The 20,878-nt window shown below is 47.8% G+C and overlaps 1 protein-coding gene across 2 annotated transcripts in view; it reads right to left on the bottom strand.

The window, feature by feature from the left end:
- Nucleotides 1-12,366, bottom strand: part of LOC141051089 (uncharacterized) — a 40,233-nt gene extending 27,867 nt beyond the window's left edge. The window contains exon 1 of one of the 2 annotated variants that reach the window (XM_073547955.1): nucleotides 12,232-12,366. Coding sequence is in view for 1 of the 2 variants with exons in the window: in XM_073547956.1 (XP_073404057.1) it covers nucleotides 12,232-12,258 (27 nt within the window). In the remaining variant the exon portion in view is untranslated. The remainder of the gene's footprint in view (nucleotides 1-12,231) is intronic. The other variant, XM_073547956.1, reaches the window with a different exon arrangement.
- Nucleotides 12,367-20,878: the final 8,512 nt, after the last annotated feature.

Genomic DNA, 20,878 nt, shown 5'->3' with positions numbered 1-20,878 from the left:
AAGAAAATGCAAACACACAATAAGAGGAGATTGTTATTGCATCATGTGATGCGGACACTTGCAGAAGTAGAAGAAGAAACCAAAAAATTACAAACACGTCATCAGCTTTACATTTTTATTAAAGGGAAGGTGCTGCGATTTTATTTTTTGTATTAATAATGATTATACAATCAATAATTTTTATACAAAAATTAAATTAAATATGTCATGGTTTGAACAGGGTTCTTGCCCTGCACTCACAGGATTAAGTGTACGTGGCCTCTTTCTGGATCTGGGAGGGGTATTTATACTCACTCTTTACCTGGGTTCTCTGTCAGCTATACTGTTATTCTGGCTGGGTGTCTGACCCCCCTTGTGTGCTTGTATATTGCATTGCTTGTTTGCTTCCCGTGTATGACCCGGTCTGTCCCCTCACTCTGTACTCCGTCTCTCGTTTTGGTACTATTGTCTATTCCGGTTCTGACCTCATGGCTTGGCTATCGTTATTGTACCGTCTATTGCCCGTTCTGGTTTTCTGATCTATTGCTACGTCCTGACTATCTGCTCTGTCTAACCCTTTGGTACTGTTGTGCGTTCTCGTGCTTTGACCTCGGCTTGATCTAGTTTCTGTCTCTGTCTATGCCCCTTGGTAACATTGTCCTGTAGTTACCTTTCTAGGAGTTTCCCTGCAGCTCCTAGCTCTGTGGAGCTTACGCCACGCCCCCAGCAGTCACGTGCTTCAGGTCCTGTTAGCCTGGAGCATGCATCGTCACCACTGCTGCCCCGCTCCACAGGTATCTTTGTGCAGTTTTTGTACTCAGGACACACGCACTGGCTCAGTGAGCAAGTGCAGTGCGGTGTTCCTGACAACTACTTTAAGTTTTTTTTATTTATTGACTTTTGCCACTGGGGGCTGTCATTTTCATTATTTTCATTAGTGTGGGCGTGTGTGTTTAAGCACGACACTTGCACACATCACGGCAGTCATGGGCATAAAAGCCAATGGTTGGACTCTGACCGCATCTCTAGCATTGATGCCGCGCCTCCTGCTTCTTAGCTGTGACCTGGGCACACTCTCCTGGGCTGTCCAGGTTACAGCTGTGGGAGAAGACTGTGGCCATTTGTTGTAGCCCACAGCGTATTTTCTTCTGTCATTGCACACACTGCTCAGTGCGTGCGATGACATGAGCTGCCGGTAAGACCGCCGGTCAAAGCGCGGCGGAGTCATGCTGTCACATTTCAGCGTGACCCCACAGCGCTCTGACCGACAGTACCAGCAGTAGCATTACCGCGGGTGACAGTCACAGCTGTGGGGTCACACTGAAATGTGACAGCATGTCCCTGCCGCGCTCTGATCGGCGGTCTTACCGGCAGCTCCTGTCATCGCACGCACTGAGCAGTGTGTGCAATGACAGGAGAAAATACGCTGCGCTGGTCATGCTGGAAGATGTTAGCATGATCCCGCAGCTGACTGAACAGCAGCGGTGACCAGCGGTACAAAAGTCGGCGTGTGGGTCGATGAGACTGCTGCTCCCATCGGGCTATGTCTGCTAATACTGACAACATTGACAGAAGGTGCCGCTGAAGGGAGAGGGAAAATTACGGTACATACATATTCACATAAAAATAAAAAAACCATTATACTCGCCTCACACCAAATCCCTGACGCCCTCATCTCCTAGAAATAATGTAAAATAATAAACCAACATATAGTCCCATTCTGCCGTAGTCCAGGTAATCCAGATTGTCCCATGGCGATCTCACGTGTAGAACAGTCATATCGGGAGATGTGACCGCTCTACCCGGCTGCTGGCAATACACTGCGGAGCGATTACCTCCTGTCAGTGTATTGCTGTCTGTCTTTGAGAGAAAATGAAAACAAACAGCCAACAGCACACAGATGTATGGGATGCACGCTCCAATGGTCCTAGGACCTGTCAGGACCAACGGTATACACGAAGCAAAGAAGGAGGAACAGCATCCGTATCCAGGTGAAAAGATTAGAAGCTTTATTCTGCCATCATAGAATACAACGTTTCCACCCCATTGTGGTCTTCTATGATGGCAGAATAAAGCTTCAAATCTTTTCACCTGGATACGGATGCTGTTCCTCCTTCTTTGCTTCGTGTCTTTGAGAGAAGTCACATCACTGTTGTGACTGTTCTTAAATTGATCATGATCGACGTGGGACATTATGGATTATTTTCTCTGTGGACAGGCGAGGAATATTGTGGTTTATTATTTTTCTAATTTTTGTTGTAGATGTTGGCATCTGTGGATTAGGCATTCAGTAAGTATGGTTTAATTAAGATTATTAAAGGAGTCTGTGTCATTATTTCAAATAAAGGACTTTATTCTGGCTGTGTCTACAGGATTAGTAATGGATAGGTGTCTTATCGATGCCTCTCCATTACTAACCTGTGGGCTTGATTTCACCAGACAAATGCTGACCTGGTATGATTCAATGCACCTTCACTTCACTCGGAGAGATCAACCCCCCCCATGTTTTTGTTGTACCCCAGTACACAGCCCGGTTTACTGACCTGTGTAAAGGTACCTCGTACAGTGCTGAGGGCGCTGCCATCACCGTGTATGGTGGTCAAGAGGACATCCCTCTTGTCCTTGTACTTGACCACCAGCAGGTGGTCGCTGCATTGGGCTCTGCTGTCATCCCTCCTGAGCATCTACCCAAGTAGCGTTCTCAGGAGGCCTCTCTGATTTTATACGGACAGTACTGCAGGCTGCGGTACCTCGCGCAGAGAGGGATTTGAAGAGTGGGATGCTGGTATAAAAGTGTAGAGGTGATAACCTTTATCCAGCAGTGGGTGGAACAAATCCCACACAATTTTCCCACTCACTCCCAGGACAAGAGGACATTCAGGGGGTTCAATCCTGGTGTCCTTTCCTTCGTAAACTCTAAACCTTTGGGTGTACCCTGAGGTACTCTCACACAGTTTGTAGAGTTTAATTCCATACCTGGCCCTCTTGCTGGGCAGGTATTGATGGAATCTGAGCCTTCCCTTAAAATTAACTAAGGACTCATCCACGCAGTTGTACTTTTGGGGCACATACACATCAGCAAACTTTTTGTTGAAGTGCACGATGACCAGCCGAACTTTGAACAAATGGTCCAAGTTGGGGTCATCTCGTGGGGGACACTGTGCATTATCGGTGTGATGCAGGAATTTGTGGATGGCCTCAAAACACGTCCGGACCATGACCATTTGGAACATTGGAGTGTTGTATAAAATATCAACACTCCAATATTGCCGAAGTTCTGGCTTCTTCAGGATCCCAATGTGAAGGACCTGGCCCCAAAACTGCATCATTTCAACTGCATCTACAGGAGACCAGTTAGAATATAATGAACCGGGGTTTTGTACCAAAAATTGACGAGCATATAAATTAGTTTGGCCCACCATGAGGTTGACAAAATCCTCTGAGAAAAAGACTTTGAAAATGTCTATTTCTGTCAGGCCGGTGGTGTCAAACTTGATTCCTGATTCTGCCACAAAATCAGGACTCAGTGGCTCATAATTTTTTTTTTTTTGGGGGGGGGGGTCCATACGAGGTCTGCAATGGGGTGCACTGGTTCATCTTCTTGTTCTGGAATGGTGGGCGCTGCCTCATCTTCTGTCCTGGGACGTCTGCGTGAAGGTTCCGCTGGACCCGAGGAAGAGGATGAGGATGAAGAATCCGAGAAATAAAGAAATGTGGGATCCTCTCCCTTGCTATCAGTGTCGGAGGCAAGGAAAGCATATGTCTCCTCCACTGAATAGCGTTGTTGGGACGAAAGTGATGGGCGGGATATTTTTTTTTTATGAGTATAGTGCTTGTGTTAAGTACTTTAAAGTATTTATAAATGTTTGTGTATGGTGTAGTAGTGCTTGGTGCAAACTTGTCTGAAAATAAAAAGCTAAAAGAAAAAAAAAGATCCAGGGAGAAAAAAAAATGTCTGTGAAAAGAAAAGTGTAAAACAGCAGGCACTAGCTCTGGTAAGTGAACTGTTTCTTTTATCAAAGATGGGCGGCTGCTGGATGTGCACCCGAGGGTGGCGGAAAAGAAAAAAAGTGTCTAAAACAGCAGGCACAAGCTCTGATAAGTGAACTGCGTCACCGATCCAGGCAGGTCACTGGCAGGTCACAGCGCAGTAACACCGCAGCTGTGCCCTGCGATTGGCGCGATCGATTGAGAGGTTTTCGGTACTCAATCCTAGACTGGGACCTCACTGTTTCAGCCAATCTGATAGGCTGAAATAATGAAAGAGGCTGCGATTGGCTGTTCAGAATTGAACTTCCAATCACAGCGATCGTGAGTGCGTGTGGGTGGGGACACCGACACCATCTTCCCACAGGTAAGATGGCGCCAAAATTTTAATATGATCACTGCAACTTCGGTCGCAGTGTCGCATTAAAGGGCGTGATGTATTATTCCATCCATGTGGTTTAAGTCCCAGGTCACATGGACGGAATAGTATATTGGATGGCACAGAGGGGTTAATATCAGCCCGCAGCTGTCTGCATAGCCTTTGCTGGTTATTAATTATAGGGGTACCCCATGTCATTTTTTTGGGGGGGTCCCCCATTTAATAGCCAGTAAAGGCTAAGCTGTGAGCTGATATGAATAGCCTGGGAAGTTCCATGGGTATTACACCCTTCCCAGGCTATAAACATCTGCCCCAGCTGTCGGCTTCCCCTCTGCTGGTTATTAAAATTACGCAGGAGCCCACGCTTTTTTTTTTACATTGTTTTTCTTTAAAATTAACAGTTGCTGTCTGGTTACAGCCTATGTACATTCGTTCTGTTAACGCTCCTAAATAGGCTGGTGACAATGTGTGCGTAGGTTTGTGCGTGTTTTTGTTTACTTATTGGCTTAGTAATGAGGGTGTTGGGCTGATTGTGAGCGTAAGAGTGTGAGCGTGAGAGCGAGTGTGAGCGTGTAAGCATGAGTGTGTAAGCGTGAGCATGAGAGCGTGCATGTTTATTTCCCAGTTTATGACACAGCGAGCAGCACCAACTAACAGAATCGGTGCTGCCTGCCATCCTCTGTGACCTTCTACTTGTCAGTATAAACTTTGAAGTCACCAAGAAAATGGCTCCGCATTGTGTTCCTAAATCTCATCCTTTCTTATCTGTTAGCAAACACCAAGAAGGGGAGGAGAGGAGTGACATAACACCCATGTCAGCAGACTCAGCCCATATTTAATGCAGGGCAGTAATGTGAGCTAGTTGTACGCTAGGTTTTTGTGTCAAGTTTTAGTAGCTGCTCCCCCTAGTGTTTAAAAGTGGAAATACCAAACCTTTCAAAATTATTTTTCATATTTTACAAAATTGTAAACAAATGATATTTTTTTTAACAAAATTTAAACATTAATTCTTTACATTTTTTCAATTGCTGAAAAGAAATTTTTTTTGATGGCAGCTTCCCTTTAAACTTTTTACAGGTTTAAAGGAGAAAAAAAAAAAAAAAAAAATCAATCAAGCCACTTTTACACCGTTATTTATTTACCAATCACCATAAATAATCGATCACTATCTTGTGTGGGTTGTTACAATTACAGGGACATCAAATATGTTTGTTTTTTGCTCATTTGTGATTTTTTTAAGTGCATTAAAAAAAAAAATCACATTATTGTAATTGTTTCCCATAATTTGTTTAGTTACTTTATAGGATAAAAATACAGTTTTTTTTCACCTCTAAAATACAAGAACATAGAATTATACTGCTATATACAGATGTATGTCTCTGTATTAGTATTATCCTGCTGTGGGTTCAGAGTCTACAATGCAGCTTCAAGTATACAAATTCCTCTCACTGATGTAACCAGAGGCTGTAACTCATAGCTTTAGCTGTTTCCTACAACGATAGAGGTTGTGTGTTTGAATCCTGGGCAGACAAACGACAAAAAAAAAAAAAAAAGGCATTTTTTAAATTGTTTTTAATTATTTTTTAATAATGTTATAGGAAGCAAAAAAACTGACGTTTGACTCCAGAACACAGAAACATAGAAATACACTTCTATGTACAAGCAGGAGGGCGGCATTGCAAGAAGATGAGAGACGCCGGACCCGGACCTGTGACGCCCATTGGACCGCCACGCAGGCGAGTATAATAAAACTTATTTTTCTTCTCTTGCAGGTTGGCTCGGGGGCTTATATACAGCATCGGTTAGGGACAGCTCTGATATGGGTACAGCAGAGTATTTTTATACTTTTGTTATACTGTGTTTCAGTCTTCTGGTGGTGTGAACACTGTCCTACAGACTTGTTCACTGTGTGCATGGCCCGTGTGTTTCTATTCAATTGGTTTCTTGTTTTTGCAAGATTAGGGAGGTCTCTACCCCTCCCTTGTGGGCCAGGCACATATAAGCAGTCTTCCACAGAGTGTCCACATCGGACATTACCTGCCTGAATCCTGCTCATATAGGTACCATACACATGGTCAGGTTTTTAAATACATCGGATAAGGAATGCTCTGATGGGTATACCTTGACGTTTGGTACAGCAGCTTAGTATACATTTTTTGCAAAAAACGTATCAACCAAATACCCTGTGTTATCATCTTTTTACTAGCACTTGCTGTTTATTGTTACTTTTTACAACAGAGTATTTTTATATGTTTGTTATACTGTGTTTTTCTGTGTTTCAGCATTATATGAATGCTGAAGATAAACTCTGAAAGGTGGTGGCCGTAACTCGTATCTGCCAAACCTGGTGACAGGTTCACTTTAAACAAATAGCTAACTGCTGACTGATCAGTAATCGATTGTTCAGTGCACACTGACTGGCATTCTCAGCAGCACATCATGCTTGCCTCTAGGATGAAGTGCTGCTGTGCTTGAAAATAATTTCACCTGTCAAAGGAGCATTCTGCTCGTTCTTTAGGATTATTGGCAGACCGTTTGCATGATTAGAAAATGAGCATTCCAAGGATTGCTCATTCCCAATAAATGTACAGCGCACAATCAGAATTAAAGAGGTACTCCGGTGAAATAGAAAATTATTGTAATGGCCATAGCTTCATAAACTATTAGGATAATATGAATAGTGTTGTTTTCCACCCTCACACTACACATGATTCTGTATGACGCTGCAGCTTCTCCTCACTGCTTCCCCTCCCGTATGGGACGTTACATCACATCAGGGGGCATGGCCTGCTCCCTATTAGTAGCAGCAGCAGCCCGCCTCCTGATACCATCTGCTTGTATGTGATCCGATATTAGGAGGCATTTTGTACGGCCTGCCCCCTGATACTATCTGCCTGTATGTGATCCAATATTAGGGGGTTTGGCGTGGCCTGCCCCAATACTATCTGCTTGTATGTGATCCGATATTGGGGGTGTATTGTGTGGCGTGCCCCTTGATACTATCTGCTTGTATGTGATCCGATATTAGGGGGGGGTTTGGGCGGCCTGCCCCCTGATATCATCTACATGTAAGTGATCCGATATAAAGGGGTGTGATGCGGCCTGCCCCCTGATACTATCTGCTTGTATGTGATCCGATATTAGGGGGTGTGACGTGGCCCTCCCCTGATACTATCTACTTGTATGTGATCCGATATAAGAGGGCGTGATGCGGCCTGCCCCCTGATACTATCTGCTTGTATGTGATCCGATATAAGAGGGTGTGATGCGGCCCTCCCCTGATACCATCTGCTTGTAAGTGATCCGATATTAGGGGGTGTGATGCGGCCTGCCCCCTGATACTATCTGCTTGTATGTGATCCGATATTAGGGGGTGTGGCTTGGCCCTCCCCTGATACTATCTGCTTGTAAGTGATGCGATATAAGGGGGCGTGATGCGGCCTGCCCCCTGATACTATCTGCTTGTATGTGATCCGATATAAGGGGGCGTGACGTGGCCCTCCCCTGATACTATCTGCTTGCATGTGATCCGATATTAGGGGGCGTTTTGTGCGGCCTGCCCCGATACTATCTGCTTGTAAGTGATGCGATATAAGGGGGCGTGATGCGGCCTGCCCCCTGATACTATCTGCTTGTATGTGATCCGATATTAGGGGGTGTGACGTGGCCCTCCCCTGATACTATCTGCTTGCATGTGATCCGATATTAGGGGGCGTTTTGTGCGGCCTGCCCCGATACTATCTGCTTGTAAGTGATGCGATATAAGGGGGCGTGATGCGGCCTGCCCCCTGATACTATCTGCTTGTATGTGATCCGATATTAGGGGGTGTGACGTGGCCCTCCCCTGATACTATCTGCTTGCATGTGATCCGATATTAGGGGGCGTTTTGTGCGGCCTGCCCCGATACTATCTGCTTGTATGTGATCCGATATTAGGGGGGGGTTTGGGCGGCCTGCCCCCTGATACTATCTGCTTGTATGTGATCCGATATAAGGGGGCGTTTTGTGCGGCCTGCCCCCTGATACTATCTGCCAGTATGTGATCCAATATTAGGGGGGGGTTTGGGCGGCCTGCCCCCTGATATCATCTACTTGTATGTGATCCGATATTAGGGGGTGTATTGTGTGGCGTGCCCCTTGATACTATCTGCTTGTTTGTGGTCCAATATTATCAGGAGGATGGCCACTGCTACTAGTACTCCTTTAATCATAACTGTAAATCAGCTTTGAATTTCACAAAAAAAATTGGAATACAAAACTGTTTTTTGAGAAACAGTTCACTTGCAATTAGCAAAATAGTGGTCTTCGATCCTCCCAAGACCTCCTACTCTCCTCCACAATTATTCGTTCCTCACACAATGGCCTCCAAGATTTCTCCCGAATATCCCCTATCCTCTGGAATGCCATGCCTCAACATGTCCGACTATCAACCACCCTCGGATCCTTCAAACGGAACCTGAAAACCCATCTTTTCAGGAAAGCTTACAGCCTGCAATAACCATTCTGCCGCCTCACCACCACCTGAGCTGCCGCCTCATCACTACCAGAGCTGCAGCACCCCCGACCTTCTGTCTCTTCCCCACTATCCCGTAGAATGTAAGTCCGCAAGGACAGGGTCCTCTCTCCTCTGTACCAGTCTGTCATCGTAATTTTGTTTACTGTTAACGATAGCTATAACTTTGTATGTAACCCCCCCTTCTCATGTACAGCACCATGGAATTAGTGGCGCTATATAAATAAATAATAATAAGTGGTCATTTCTTTTTAGGGTCGGGATCAGGAACTAAAGATGAGTGAATACATTTACAGGCCATGTGCATATCCTATGGCTGCCAAAGGAGAGCTCTGCACACCTACTTACCGGCATCCCCGGCCACTCTTCTGATTTGAAAGCCTGCAATGCTACAACAATGATGTTGCACCAAGCCTTCAAATCATATGAGACTCCGGGCATGGCAGTCATTAGTAGGAGGTTCACAAGACTCCCATCTATTGGCCACTGAGTGGCCGACCAACCACAGTCCTGAAAATTTATTTGCTTATCTATCGGGATGGAGTCAAAAAACACCCATCCCATCACCTCAGCTCCCTGCCCGATTTCCTTTTCAGTCTTCAACAATGAATCCGGAGCAGACGAGGCCTCATCCAAAGTCAGGCCATGGCGAGAGGTCTAACCAGTGCAGAGGATGGTGAAGGGTGAAAGCACATGACCGCAGCGTTCTAGACCCATATCCAGTGGTGCAATCATTCAACAGAAGGCGGCGGCTGCCACCGTATCAGCGACATAACAATACAAGAGATCACTTTCTGCAGTAATTATTATCAATCAAGAGAAAAACCGGTATAGGAAGAAGCGAGACTCCGAACATGGGGGAAATCCCATGGGGGGCGATAACTAATGGATAGAGGTTACAGTGAACAAGAAGACTCCGAAGGCGATTAGTTCTTATACCACCACGTAATTAACATCTCGTATATTCTGCTCTTCCGGGATGAGCGCCCTCAGTACAGGACCGACGCCACAGACAAACTATAAGGCTGAGTTCACACGTGGCGTTTTTTTTCGCGTTTCCGCAGCGGTTTTAACCGCATGATTTTGCCGTGAAAAATAAGCATCTCATGCATTCCTATGGGATTCCGCCATGCTGTGCTAATGCTGCGGTTTTTACCGCGGCAGAATCACTTCGCGGTAAAAAAACGCAGCATGCTCATTAATTTTGCGGAATCGTGGCGATCCCGCACCCATAGGAATGCATTGTTCCGCTTACTTCCCGCATGTGGCTGTGCACACCATGTGAAAAATAAGCAGAACATTTGCCGATGGTACCCACGGTCCGGAGGAGAGGAGACTGTCCTCCGGGCTCTGGGTACCATATCCCTGTAAAAAATAGAATTTAAAATAAAAAATATTGTTATTCTCACCTTCCGACGTCCCGCGCAGCCTTCCCGCCTCTCTCCACGCTCCCGGTCCCAGTAAGCCTTTGCGAGCGATGACGTCCGTTCTCGCGGGATCGCGAAGTCTCGCGGTCATTCACGTGACGTCATCGCGAATGACCGCGAGACGTCGCGATCCTGCGAGAACGGACATCATCGCGGTAATTCGCACAAAGGATTACTGGGACCGCGAGCGTGGAGAGAGGCAGGAAGGCTGCGCGGGACTTCGGAAGGTGAGAATAACAATATTTTTTATTATTATTTACATTCTATCTTTTACTATTGATGCTGCATAGGCGGCCTCAGTAGTAAAAAGTTGGTCACACTCGTCAAACACTGTGTTTGATGAGTGTGACCAACCTGTCAATCAGTTCTCCAAGCGATGCTACAAATCGCTTGGAAAACGCTAGCAATTCTGCAAGCTAATTACGCTTGCAAAATGCTAGTTTTTCCGCGGGAATTTAAAATGCGATATTCCCGCGGAATTCCGGAACTCTCGGGGTAATTTCCGCGAGAGTTCCACTACGTGTGAACCCAGCCTAAGGCTGTGTGCACACGCTGCGGATTTTGCTGCGGTTCCGCAGCGGTTTTGGCCGCTGCGGACCCGCAGCAGTTTCTGCTGCGGTGTACAGTACAATGATTCCCTATGGGAATCAAAAACCGCAGTGCAGACGGTGCGGAATTTTCCGCGCGGATTATCTGCGGTTTTCAATCCGCAGAAAGAATTGACATGTCAATTCTTTCTGCGGATTCTCCTGCGGTTTGCCATCTCCTCCATTGAGGAGATGAAAAACCGCAGGGCAAAACCGCAGAGCAATCCGCAGGTAAAACTGCAGGTCTTTTGACCTGCGGTTTCACCTGCGGATTGTACAAAATCCGCGCGGATGAATCCGCACCTTTTCCGCAGCGTGTGCACACAGCCTAACAGCCAACTTAAGGGAAATGACAGATTCTCCGTTTCTCCAGAGAAAAACCCGACATTTCCATTATTCCCTGTAATCTCCACCCCAGAGAGAAAGCGTCATCTGCCCCCAAACCAGAGCGCCCTCCCCTGTATACATGAGCCCAGCCAGCGCTCTATTACTGTCCATATACACATGGCAGAGGGCGCTATCTCCGGGAATGGAGGGGTTACTGCCCCCTGTGCAGCCCAGTAATGGGGAATCTCCAGCACCTACCTCCACCTGCAGGGGGCGCTATCTCCGGGAATGGAGGGGTTACTGCCCCCTGTGCAGCCCAGTAATGGGGAATCTCCAGCACCTACCTCCACCTGCAGGGGGCGCTATCTCCGGGAATGGAGGGGTTACTGCCCCCTGTGCAGCCCAGTAATGGGGAATCTCCAGCACCTACCTCCACCTGCAGGGGGCGCCATCTCCGGGAATGGAGGGGTTACTGCCCCCTGTGCAGCCCAGTAATGGGGAATCTCCAGCACCTACCTCCACCTGCATGGGGCGCTATCTCCGGGAATGGAGGGGTTACTGCCCCCTGTGCAGCCCAGTAATGGGGAATCTCCAGCACCTACCTCCACCTGCAGGGGGCGCTATCTCCGGGAATGGAGGGGTTACTGCCCCCTGTGCAGCCCAGTAATGGGGAATCTCCAGCACCTACCTCCACCTGCAGGGGGCGCTATCTCCGGGAATGGAGGGGTTACTGCCCCCTGTGCAGCCCAGTAATGGGGAATCTCCAGCACCTACCTCCACCTGCAGGGGGCGCTATCTCCGGGAATGGAGGGGTTACTGCCCCCTGTGCAGCCCAGTAATGGGGAATCTCCAGCACCTACCTCCACCTGCAGGGGGCGCTATCTCCGGGAATGGAGGTGTTACTGCCCCCTGTGCAGCCCAGTAATGGGGAATCTCCAGCACCTACCTCCACCTGCAGGGGGCGCTATCTCCGGGAATGGAGGGGTTACTGCCCCCTGTGCAGCCCAGTAATGGAGAATGTCGAGCACCTACCTCCACCTGCAGAGCCGCACTCCACATATATGGCTGCTCTGTGCGCACAGGACCTGGGATGAGGTCACAGGAGGGGAGGAGTCAGGGGTCACATGATCAGGGGCCTCAGTGTATGCAGGACTCTGCTGTGCTGGTTGTCATGGTGCTGGATGAGGGGAAGTTTCTGTGTGGGGTCAGGAGGGGTTTACAGGGTGGATGTAGCAGAGCCGCGTGTGTACGAGGTGTACGGAGCGGAGCCGCGTGTGTACGAGGTGTACGGAGCGGAGCCGTGTGTGTACGAGGTGTACGGAGCGGAGCCGTGTGTGTACGAGGTGTACGGAGCAGAGCTGTGTTTGTACGAGGTGTACGGAGCAGAGCCGTGTGTGTACAAGGTCTACAGAGAGGAGCCGTTTGTGTACGAGGTGTACAGAGCGGAGCCATGTGTGTACGAGGTGTACAGAGCAGAGCCGCGTGTGTACGGAACAGAGCCGTGTGTGTACGAGGTGTATGGAGCGGAGCCGTGTGTGTGTACGAGGTGTACGGAGAGGAGCCGTGTATGTACAAGGTGTACAGAGAGGAGCCGTGTGTGTACGAGGTGTACAGAGCGGAGCCATGTGTGTACGAGGTGTACGGAGCAGAGCCGCGTGTGTACGGAACAGAGCCGTGTGTGTACGAGGAGTACGGAGCGGAGCCGCGTGAGTACGAGGTGTACAGAGAGGAGCCGTGTGTGTACGAGGTGTACGGAGTGGAGCCGTGTGTGTACGAGGTGTACGGAGCAGAGCCGTGTGTGTACGAGGTGTACGGAGAGGAGCCGTGTGTGTACGAGGTGTACAGAGCGGAGCCATGTGTGTACGAGGTGTACGGAGCAGAGCCGCGTGTGTACGGAACAGAGCCGTGTGTGTACGAGGAGTACGGAGCGGAGCCGCGTGAGTACGAGGTCTACAGAGAGGAGCCGTGTGTGTACGAGGTGTACGGAGCGGAGCCGCGTGTGTACGAGGTGTACGGAGTGGAGCCGTGTGTGTACGAGGTGTACGGAGCAGAGCCGTGTGTGTACGAGGTGTACGGAGAGGAGCCGTGTGTGTACGAGGTGTACGGAGAGGAGCCGTGTGTGTACGAGGTGTATGGAGCGGAGCCGTGTGTGTACGAGGTGTACGGAGCGGAGCCGTGTGTGTACGAGGTGTACGGAGAGGAGCCGTGTGTGTACGAGGAGTACGGAGCGGAGCCGCGTGAGTACGAGGTGTACAGAGAGGAGCCGTGTGTGTACGAGGTGTACGGAGCGGAGCCGTGTGTGTACGAGGTGTACGGAGTGGAGCCGTGTGTGTACGAGGTGTACGGAGCGGAGCCGCGTGTGTACGAGGTGTACGGAGTGGAGCCGCGTGTGTACGAGGTGTACGGAGCGGAGCCGTGTGTGTACGAGGTGTACGGAGAGGAGCCGTGTGTGTACGAGGTGTACAGAGCCGAGCCGCGTGAGTACGAGGTGTACAGAGCCGAGCCGTGTGTGTACGAGGTGTACAGAGAGGAGCCGTGTGTGTATGAGGTGTACGGAGCAGAGCTGTGTGTGTACGAGGTGTACGGAGCAGAGCCGCGTGTGTACGAGGTGTACGGAACAGAGCCGTGTGTGTACGAGGTGTATGGAGCGGAGCCGTGTGTGTACGAGGTGTACGGAGCGGAGCCGCGTGTGTACGAGGTGTACGGAACAGAGCCGTGTGTGTACGAGGTGTATGGAGCGGAGCCGTGTGTGTACGAGGTGTACGGAGCGGAGCCGCGTGTGTACGAGGTGTACGGAGCGGAGCCGCGTGTGTACGAGGTGTACGGAGCGGAGCCGCGTGTGTACGAGGTGTACGGAGCGGAGCCGCGTGTGTACGAGGTGTACGGAGCGGAGCCGCGTGTGTACGAGGTGTACGGAGCGGAGCCGCGTGTGTACGAGGTGTACAGAGCCGAGCCGTGTGTGTACGAGGTGTACAGAGAGGAGCCGTGTGTGTATGAGGTGTACGGAGCAGAGCTGTGTGTGTACGAGGTGTACGGAGCAGAGCCGTGTGTGTACGGAACAGAGCCGTGTGTGTATGAGGTGTACAGAGCGGAGCCGTGTGTGTATGAGGTGTACGGAGCGGAGCCGCGTGTGTACGAGGTGTACGGAGCGGAGCCGCGTGTGTACGAGGTGTACGGAGCGGAGCCGCGTGTGTACGAGGTGTACAGAGCCGAGCCGTGTGTGTACGAGGTGTACAGAGAGGAGCCGTGTGTGTATGAGGTGTACGGAGCAGAGCTGTGTGTGTACGAGGTGTACGGAGCAGAGCCGTGTGTGTACGGAACAGAGCCGTGTGTGTATGAGGTGTACAGAGCGGAGCCGTGTGTGTATGAGGTGTACGGAGCGGAGCCGTGTGTGTATGAGGTGTACGGAGCGGAGCCGTTTGCGTATGACGTGTACGGAGCAGAGCCGCCTGTGTCACAAGCAAAATGTTTCTGGGAGTATATTAACAAAAATCGTCTTGACAGCGGGAAGGGGAGAGATCCGGTCCCCCCGATCCCCCGGTAGGTATTGCACTGCTGCTTCTATTGCGCGCCCTGTCCTGCTAAAGACAGGAGAAACACTGGGGTTGAGCCGGAAGGGGGGGGTGGGGGCTTTTAACCTCGTGTGCTTCCTGTCCCTAGAGGATATATGGTATGATCCTCCTACCGTGCTGTCATGAGGGACGTCCTGGGGAAATAACCCTTTCCTTTTTAGCTCCAGGAATTGCCTTTCTTCTTCAGATAATGAATGTCCCCCGGTCCTTGTTAGGTTTCTTTTATACTTCAGTCTTTTGACATCAGTTCCAGACCGTAAAAGTGTGAAAAAATGGATCCGTTGCAGATGGGGAAAAAAACTGATGAACTGGATCCGTTTGTTGGACAGATCCATTGCAGCAGCCAATGTATGAAAATTTAAAGGTACAGAACTCTGGAAAAGGAGAGAGAGGGAGGAGGAGAGAGATTTTTTTTTTTTCGGCTGTGCCAGAATGGCGTTTAGGGTTAAATTCCATGAATAGAAGCATTTCCGGGCATGCGCAGCTTAAAAAAGCGGGTCCGCCACAGAGAAAAAACATTACTAAGTCCATCTACTCCGCATGGCGGACAGTGAAATACCAACGGATCCGTCAAATAACGGATGCAACGGACCATCCGTCACAATCTGCCACTAATGCAAGTGTATGGGAAAAAAAAGATTCCGCCAAAAAAAGGGCGCATTTCGACTGACAGCGAAAAACTGAAATGTGAAAGAGGTCTAAGAAATAAGTCATGTGCCCATCATCGTCGCTGAGGCTTTGTAAACAAGCTCACTGTCACAATCCATTTTTGGATCGGTGTCAGTTTGGGCTTCTCAGATATAAACTTTTTTCCTATCAGGCCATCGTGGGTTAATGTCAGTTCCCTGCTCGGCGACAGGTTGAAAGAACCTGTATAGGGACGTCAGGTTAGACTAGGACTCAGCCGCAGCAGAGTGCAGGAAGTGCCCCTTTCCCCGTTCCCTATAGCAGGGCCCGCCGTTGTAATTGTGTCCCCTTGTTTGTCTTATTGTTTGGTGACCGACCGGTCGTCGGGTCGCGCCACGCAGGGCCAGTCACATATCGTGACACTCACACCTTTTTCTTTTCTTTTCAAAATTCTTTTTATTAAAGAGTAAAAATAAGACATTCACATAAAGGTTACAATTCCTACACTTGAAACGGGATTAGGTAATGTGAAATGAGCGGTTGATAGCAGTATGAGAACAAACAAGGTGAGAAAAGAGGTCCGCACCATGATAGTGATTCAGTCCTCAGAGAACCGGACGAACCGGTTATGGTGCGGAGTGTAAGTCCATTGCAAGAATAAAGTAATACATATTTGAGTCTGTTCAGGTGTACCAATCTTGCCTGAATATCAAAGTGTAGAGAATCATCTATAGATATAAATACGAAAAAAAAAAAGGAGAGCAGAGAGTAAGACTAAAGAGAGAGGAATGGAGATAAGAATAGGTACAGTAAGAGGGGAAATAGTTGGAAAGGGGGAGGAAGAGGATAGGGGGAGGGGGGGTAGGCGCGGTAGGTCGTGGAATGCGACAAAGTAAGATTTAATTTATTTAGTAAGGGATGAGGATCTATAGTTAACCCATGGTTGCCAAATGTCCAGGAAGGAAGCCTGAGCATGGTTCACCAGGGACACCGTTTCTGCCACATGATAAAGCAAGTGAACCTTATCCTGAAGTTGCAGTAAAGTTGGAAGGCTAGTGGTTTTCCAGTGGACCGGTATTAACAATTTGGCCGCAGCAAGAATATGTTGGGCCAAAATCGATGCCTTTCTATGTTCAGGCCAGATCAAGAAATTCAATAAAGCTGTCTCTGGTTTCAGACTCAGTTTTTTCTGTACCACGGTATTAATAAGGCGCTCAACTTGTTGCCAGAATTTAAGGATGATGGGGCATTGCCACCAAATATGAAAATAGCTGCCAGTACCCGTTCCGCATCTCCAGCACGTAGGTGATGCATCTGCACTCCAACCAGAACTCCGGAGTGGTGTATGAAACCATCTCGTGATTATTTTGAAAGAGTTCTCCTGTGCTCGGACACACTGGATCGGGCCATGGGAGTGCTTATAAATATAAAGAGTCTGGGCCGGTGTGAAGTGATAACCTAAGTCTCGTTCCAAATGAGAAATATATGCTCTCTTCGGGCAGGCATCAGAGGTCAATAGGGTCCGGTAGACAGGAGAGAATATTTTCTTGGGTCTAGAGATTCTGGTGCAAAGCATTTCATAGTTAGTTAGAACTCTGGCTAGATTGGTATGTTTAATATGTCGTTTTATAAATTCTTTGATGGAGCCGTATTGGACAAAGTTTAAAGATGATAAACTTGGGTGATGCTGCAATTCCGGTAGAGGGGCGAGCGATCCTTCCTGTAGTAAATGATCAATAGAAATGTTAGAGTACTTTAGATGATCTCTAGTTTGCCCTGAGTGTGGCATTGAATGGGCTAGAATGTCCGAGAGTCTAAGTAAGGGGGAGAGAGGTGGGGCTAAGATGTCTATGGAGTCTTGCCATATTTTGAGTGTGGCTTTAGTGTGTGAATTTAGTAGAGGGGTGTTAGGTCGATTATGGGACTGTATTAGGAAAAGGGATCTGAGAGGAAGGGGGGCAAGTGCCTCCTCAACCTCGATCCACTGCCTATCTTTGGAACCTTGTAGGATGTCCACCGTCCTAGACAAGATTGCAGCTCTATAGTAGCGTCTGATGTCTGGTGCGCCCATCCCCCCACATGTCCTTGGGAGCGTCAGCAAGAGGTAAGATATGCTGGGCTTTTTACTCTTCCACATATATATGGAGAAAAGGGAGTTCACTTTCTGAAGATAAGACAATGGTATTTTTATGGGTAACATCTGAAATAAGTAGATAAATTTAGGGAGAATCAGACTTTTCATTATATTCTTCCTCCCCATCCATGATAGATAGGAGTCTCTCCACTGCTTAATGAGACTTACTGTGGAGTCAAGCAGAGGGAGAAAATTCAATTTAAATAAATCCCGGTCTGATCTACCTAACTTCACCCCAAGATAAGTGATATGGGACTTAGGCCAAGTGAACGGGTATAAGTTTTTCAGTTTTGTTAGGGAGTGTGTGGGGACATGAAAGTCCAGAGCTTCCGATTTGGACAAATTTATTTTGAAATTAGAGAGGTTGCCGTATTGCTCCGCTAGCGCCATCAAAGCAGGGAGACCCTTTAGAGGATTGGATAAGAGGACTAGAAGGTCATCAGCAAAAGCTGCCGTTTTAAAATGAGAGTTGTATATTCTGATGCCCTCTATCCTCTGATTTTCTTGTATTGAGATCAATAAAGGCTCCATTGCCAGGACAAACAACAGTGGGACAACAGACAGCCCTGTCTGGTCCCATTGTGGATGGTAAATGTGTTCGTCAATGAATTGTTAATCTTGATGCGTGCAGTCGGGTTATGATACATAGCCATAATGGCTGTAACTAGCGCAGATGGCAAGCCGAAGCGTAAGAGCGTCTCCTCCAAATAAATCCAGTCCACCCTGTCGTAAGCCTTTTCAGCATCTGTACCCAGCAAAACTAAAGGGATCTTGTGAGCTTTGGCATATTGAAGGAGGTGTAGAATTTTGTGAGTATTATCCTTTCCCTCTCTCCCGCCCACAAAACCAGTTTGATTCAATGAGATCAGATCTGGCAAGAACTCAGCAATCCTACGTGCAAACATGCTGGCCAGTAGTTTCAGGGCAACATTCAACAGAGATATGGGTCTGTAGCTGCTACATAAGGTCGGGTCCTTGCCATCTTTGTGTATTAATGATATTTTGGCTTCGAGCATTTGTTGTGGAAGTGGTTGACCCTCAAGTGTATCGTTACAGATCTTCAGGAGATGGGGCAAGAGGAGGGGGGCGAAAGTTTTGTAATATTGTGCCGAGAACCCATCTGGGCCAGGGGCTTTGCCTTTAGGACACTTCGACAGGGTAGACCGGAGCTCCTCCAGCGTGAAAGGTTTAGTTAGTTTATTTTGTTGAGATATTGTTAATGTAGGGAGATTCAACGTCTGCAGAAAGTGAGCAGTGTCTGACCTTCTCTGCAGCATATTAGCCCCCGTGTCACTTGGACGGAGATTATAAAGCCGTGTATAGTATTCCAGAAAGGCCGTCTCAATATGGGTGGGGTTCTGTGCTGTAACACCATGGGAGTTCATGATGGAGTGGATTTGGGTTTGGGCTTGCCTTTTACGGAGCCGGGATAGAAAGAATTTGGAGGCCTTATCTTCATGCGCAGACATTCTATTTTTCCATGACGTATACATTTTCGCCGAACTGGCATTAAGAATATCTTTCAATTTTTGTCTCTTGTGAGTGATGGAGGCTAGAGTTGTATGGTCAATGGTTTTTTTGTGTCGCATCTCCAGCTCAGCTATATCGTCCTATAAGCTCTGGACTTCCTGATGTCTCTTTTTATTGTAATAAGATGCAATGGAGATAAGTTCGCCTCTCAGCACTGTTTTATGCGCTTACCAAAGGGTCTGGGTGGAGGTCCCCTCTATTTCGTTTTGTTGGAAGTATTGATGAAGTCTTTTATTAAGTCACGCCCGAATATCAGGTAAGCCCCGCAGTGATTCATTTATTTGCCAAGACCTGGTACCTGAGTGCGTTCTGGGTGTAGAAATTGATAATAAAACAGTGGCATGGTCTGAGTAAGCGTTCGGGGTTATGTTTGCAGTAGACAGTCTTGGCAAGAGCGATCTCGGCACAAAAATGTAATCTATACGATGATAGGACTTATGGGGGTTGGAATAGAAAGTGTAATCTCGTGCGGAGGGGTTTAAGTATCTCCATGAGTCAATTAACTGCATAGAATTAAGAATAGTACGCAGTCTCATCAGATCTCTAGGAGAGATAGCGCTTTTTTGTTTGGAAGTGTCCAGCATAGGTTCCATTGCAATGTTTAGGTCTCCTCCAATCAAGAGCACACCCTCTCTAAAGCTCTCTATCTTTTTTAGGGTCGATATTAACCATTTTAACAGTTTTTTATTGGGTACGTACAGGCTACAAAGAGTCATCAACGAGCCATTCAGTAAACCTTTAACACATACGTAACGCCCTTGAGGATCTATGAGGGATTTTCTGAATTGGAATGAAACTCCCCTCAGTATAGCGATGGAAACTCCCCTCGAACCAGACTGGGTTGAGGTGGCATGGTACCATGTGTCATAGCTTGATCGTTCAAAGTTCGGTAGTCTATTAGGTTTAAAATGGGTCTCCTGGACAAATATCACGTCCGCCTTTTGTTTTTTAAGTCTATGTAGTGTGGGGTGTCTGGAGCTCGGTGAATTTAGGCCATGGGCGTTTAGGGATGCAAAAGTAATTACCTTATTGGTGTCCGGCATAGTGATATAGAACAATCTTGTCTGGTGTTTCACGTAAAAAGGTGCTGTTTGTGCCTATAGGGATTAGGAGGTGGGAAGGGATAGGAAGAGTGGAAGGAGAAGAGAAAAGTCTAGAAACCATAGAGAGATGGAAAAGGAGGAACATTAGTTTTGTTAACAGAAAACTATATATAACATTTTCAGATTCAAACTCAGATAACATATATAATGCGTGGCATTGGTAGCCAGTTTTGGGGAGCACGTTCAACATACAAAGCTATATTTAACTAAGTCGTCCTAGTTGAGCAATGCGTAACTTGAGCTACTTGAAGTAGCGAACAATGGAGCCAAGGACTGAAGGGGAAGGGGTAGAGCAAGACAAATAGCATACTTAGGGCTTCAAGAAGGAAGAAACACGGGTATTACATACCTGGTAATGTGTTTTTTCATGACACATGACGGCACCACGAGAGAGGGGATCCGCCCCACGAGGACAGGAAACCTTCAAGATAAAAGGGGCGGCTCCTCTCTCCGCATCAGTTGTTTTACAGAGCACGAGAGGAACTCCGCAGGTTAGTGGACACATAAATAATACATATTTTATACTGCTAAATTTCCAACACCAAGGGAGTGTATAATACTAACAAAACACCCAACTAATGACGTGATCAAATAGGGCGGGAATATAAGGGTGCCGTCATGTGTCATGAAAAAACACATTACCAGGTATGTAATACCCGTGTTTTTCCATTCTACATGACGGCACCACGAGAGAGTTACAGAGATTTGTATTC

This window comes from Dendrobates tinctorius, unplaced genomic scaffold (assembly GCF_039654945.1).
Source record: "Dendrobates tinctorius isolate UK_male_01 unplaced genomic scaffold, ASM3965494v1 ptg000155l, whole genome shotgun sequence".
NCBI classification, from domain to species: domain Eukaryota; kingdom Metazoa; phylum Chordata; class Amphibia; order Anura; family Dendrobatidae; genus Dendrobates; species Dendrobates tinctorius.
The sequence above is the reverse complement of the archived record's forward strand: the minus strand, read 5'-3'. Positions and strand labels throughout refer to the sequence as shown.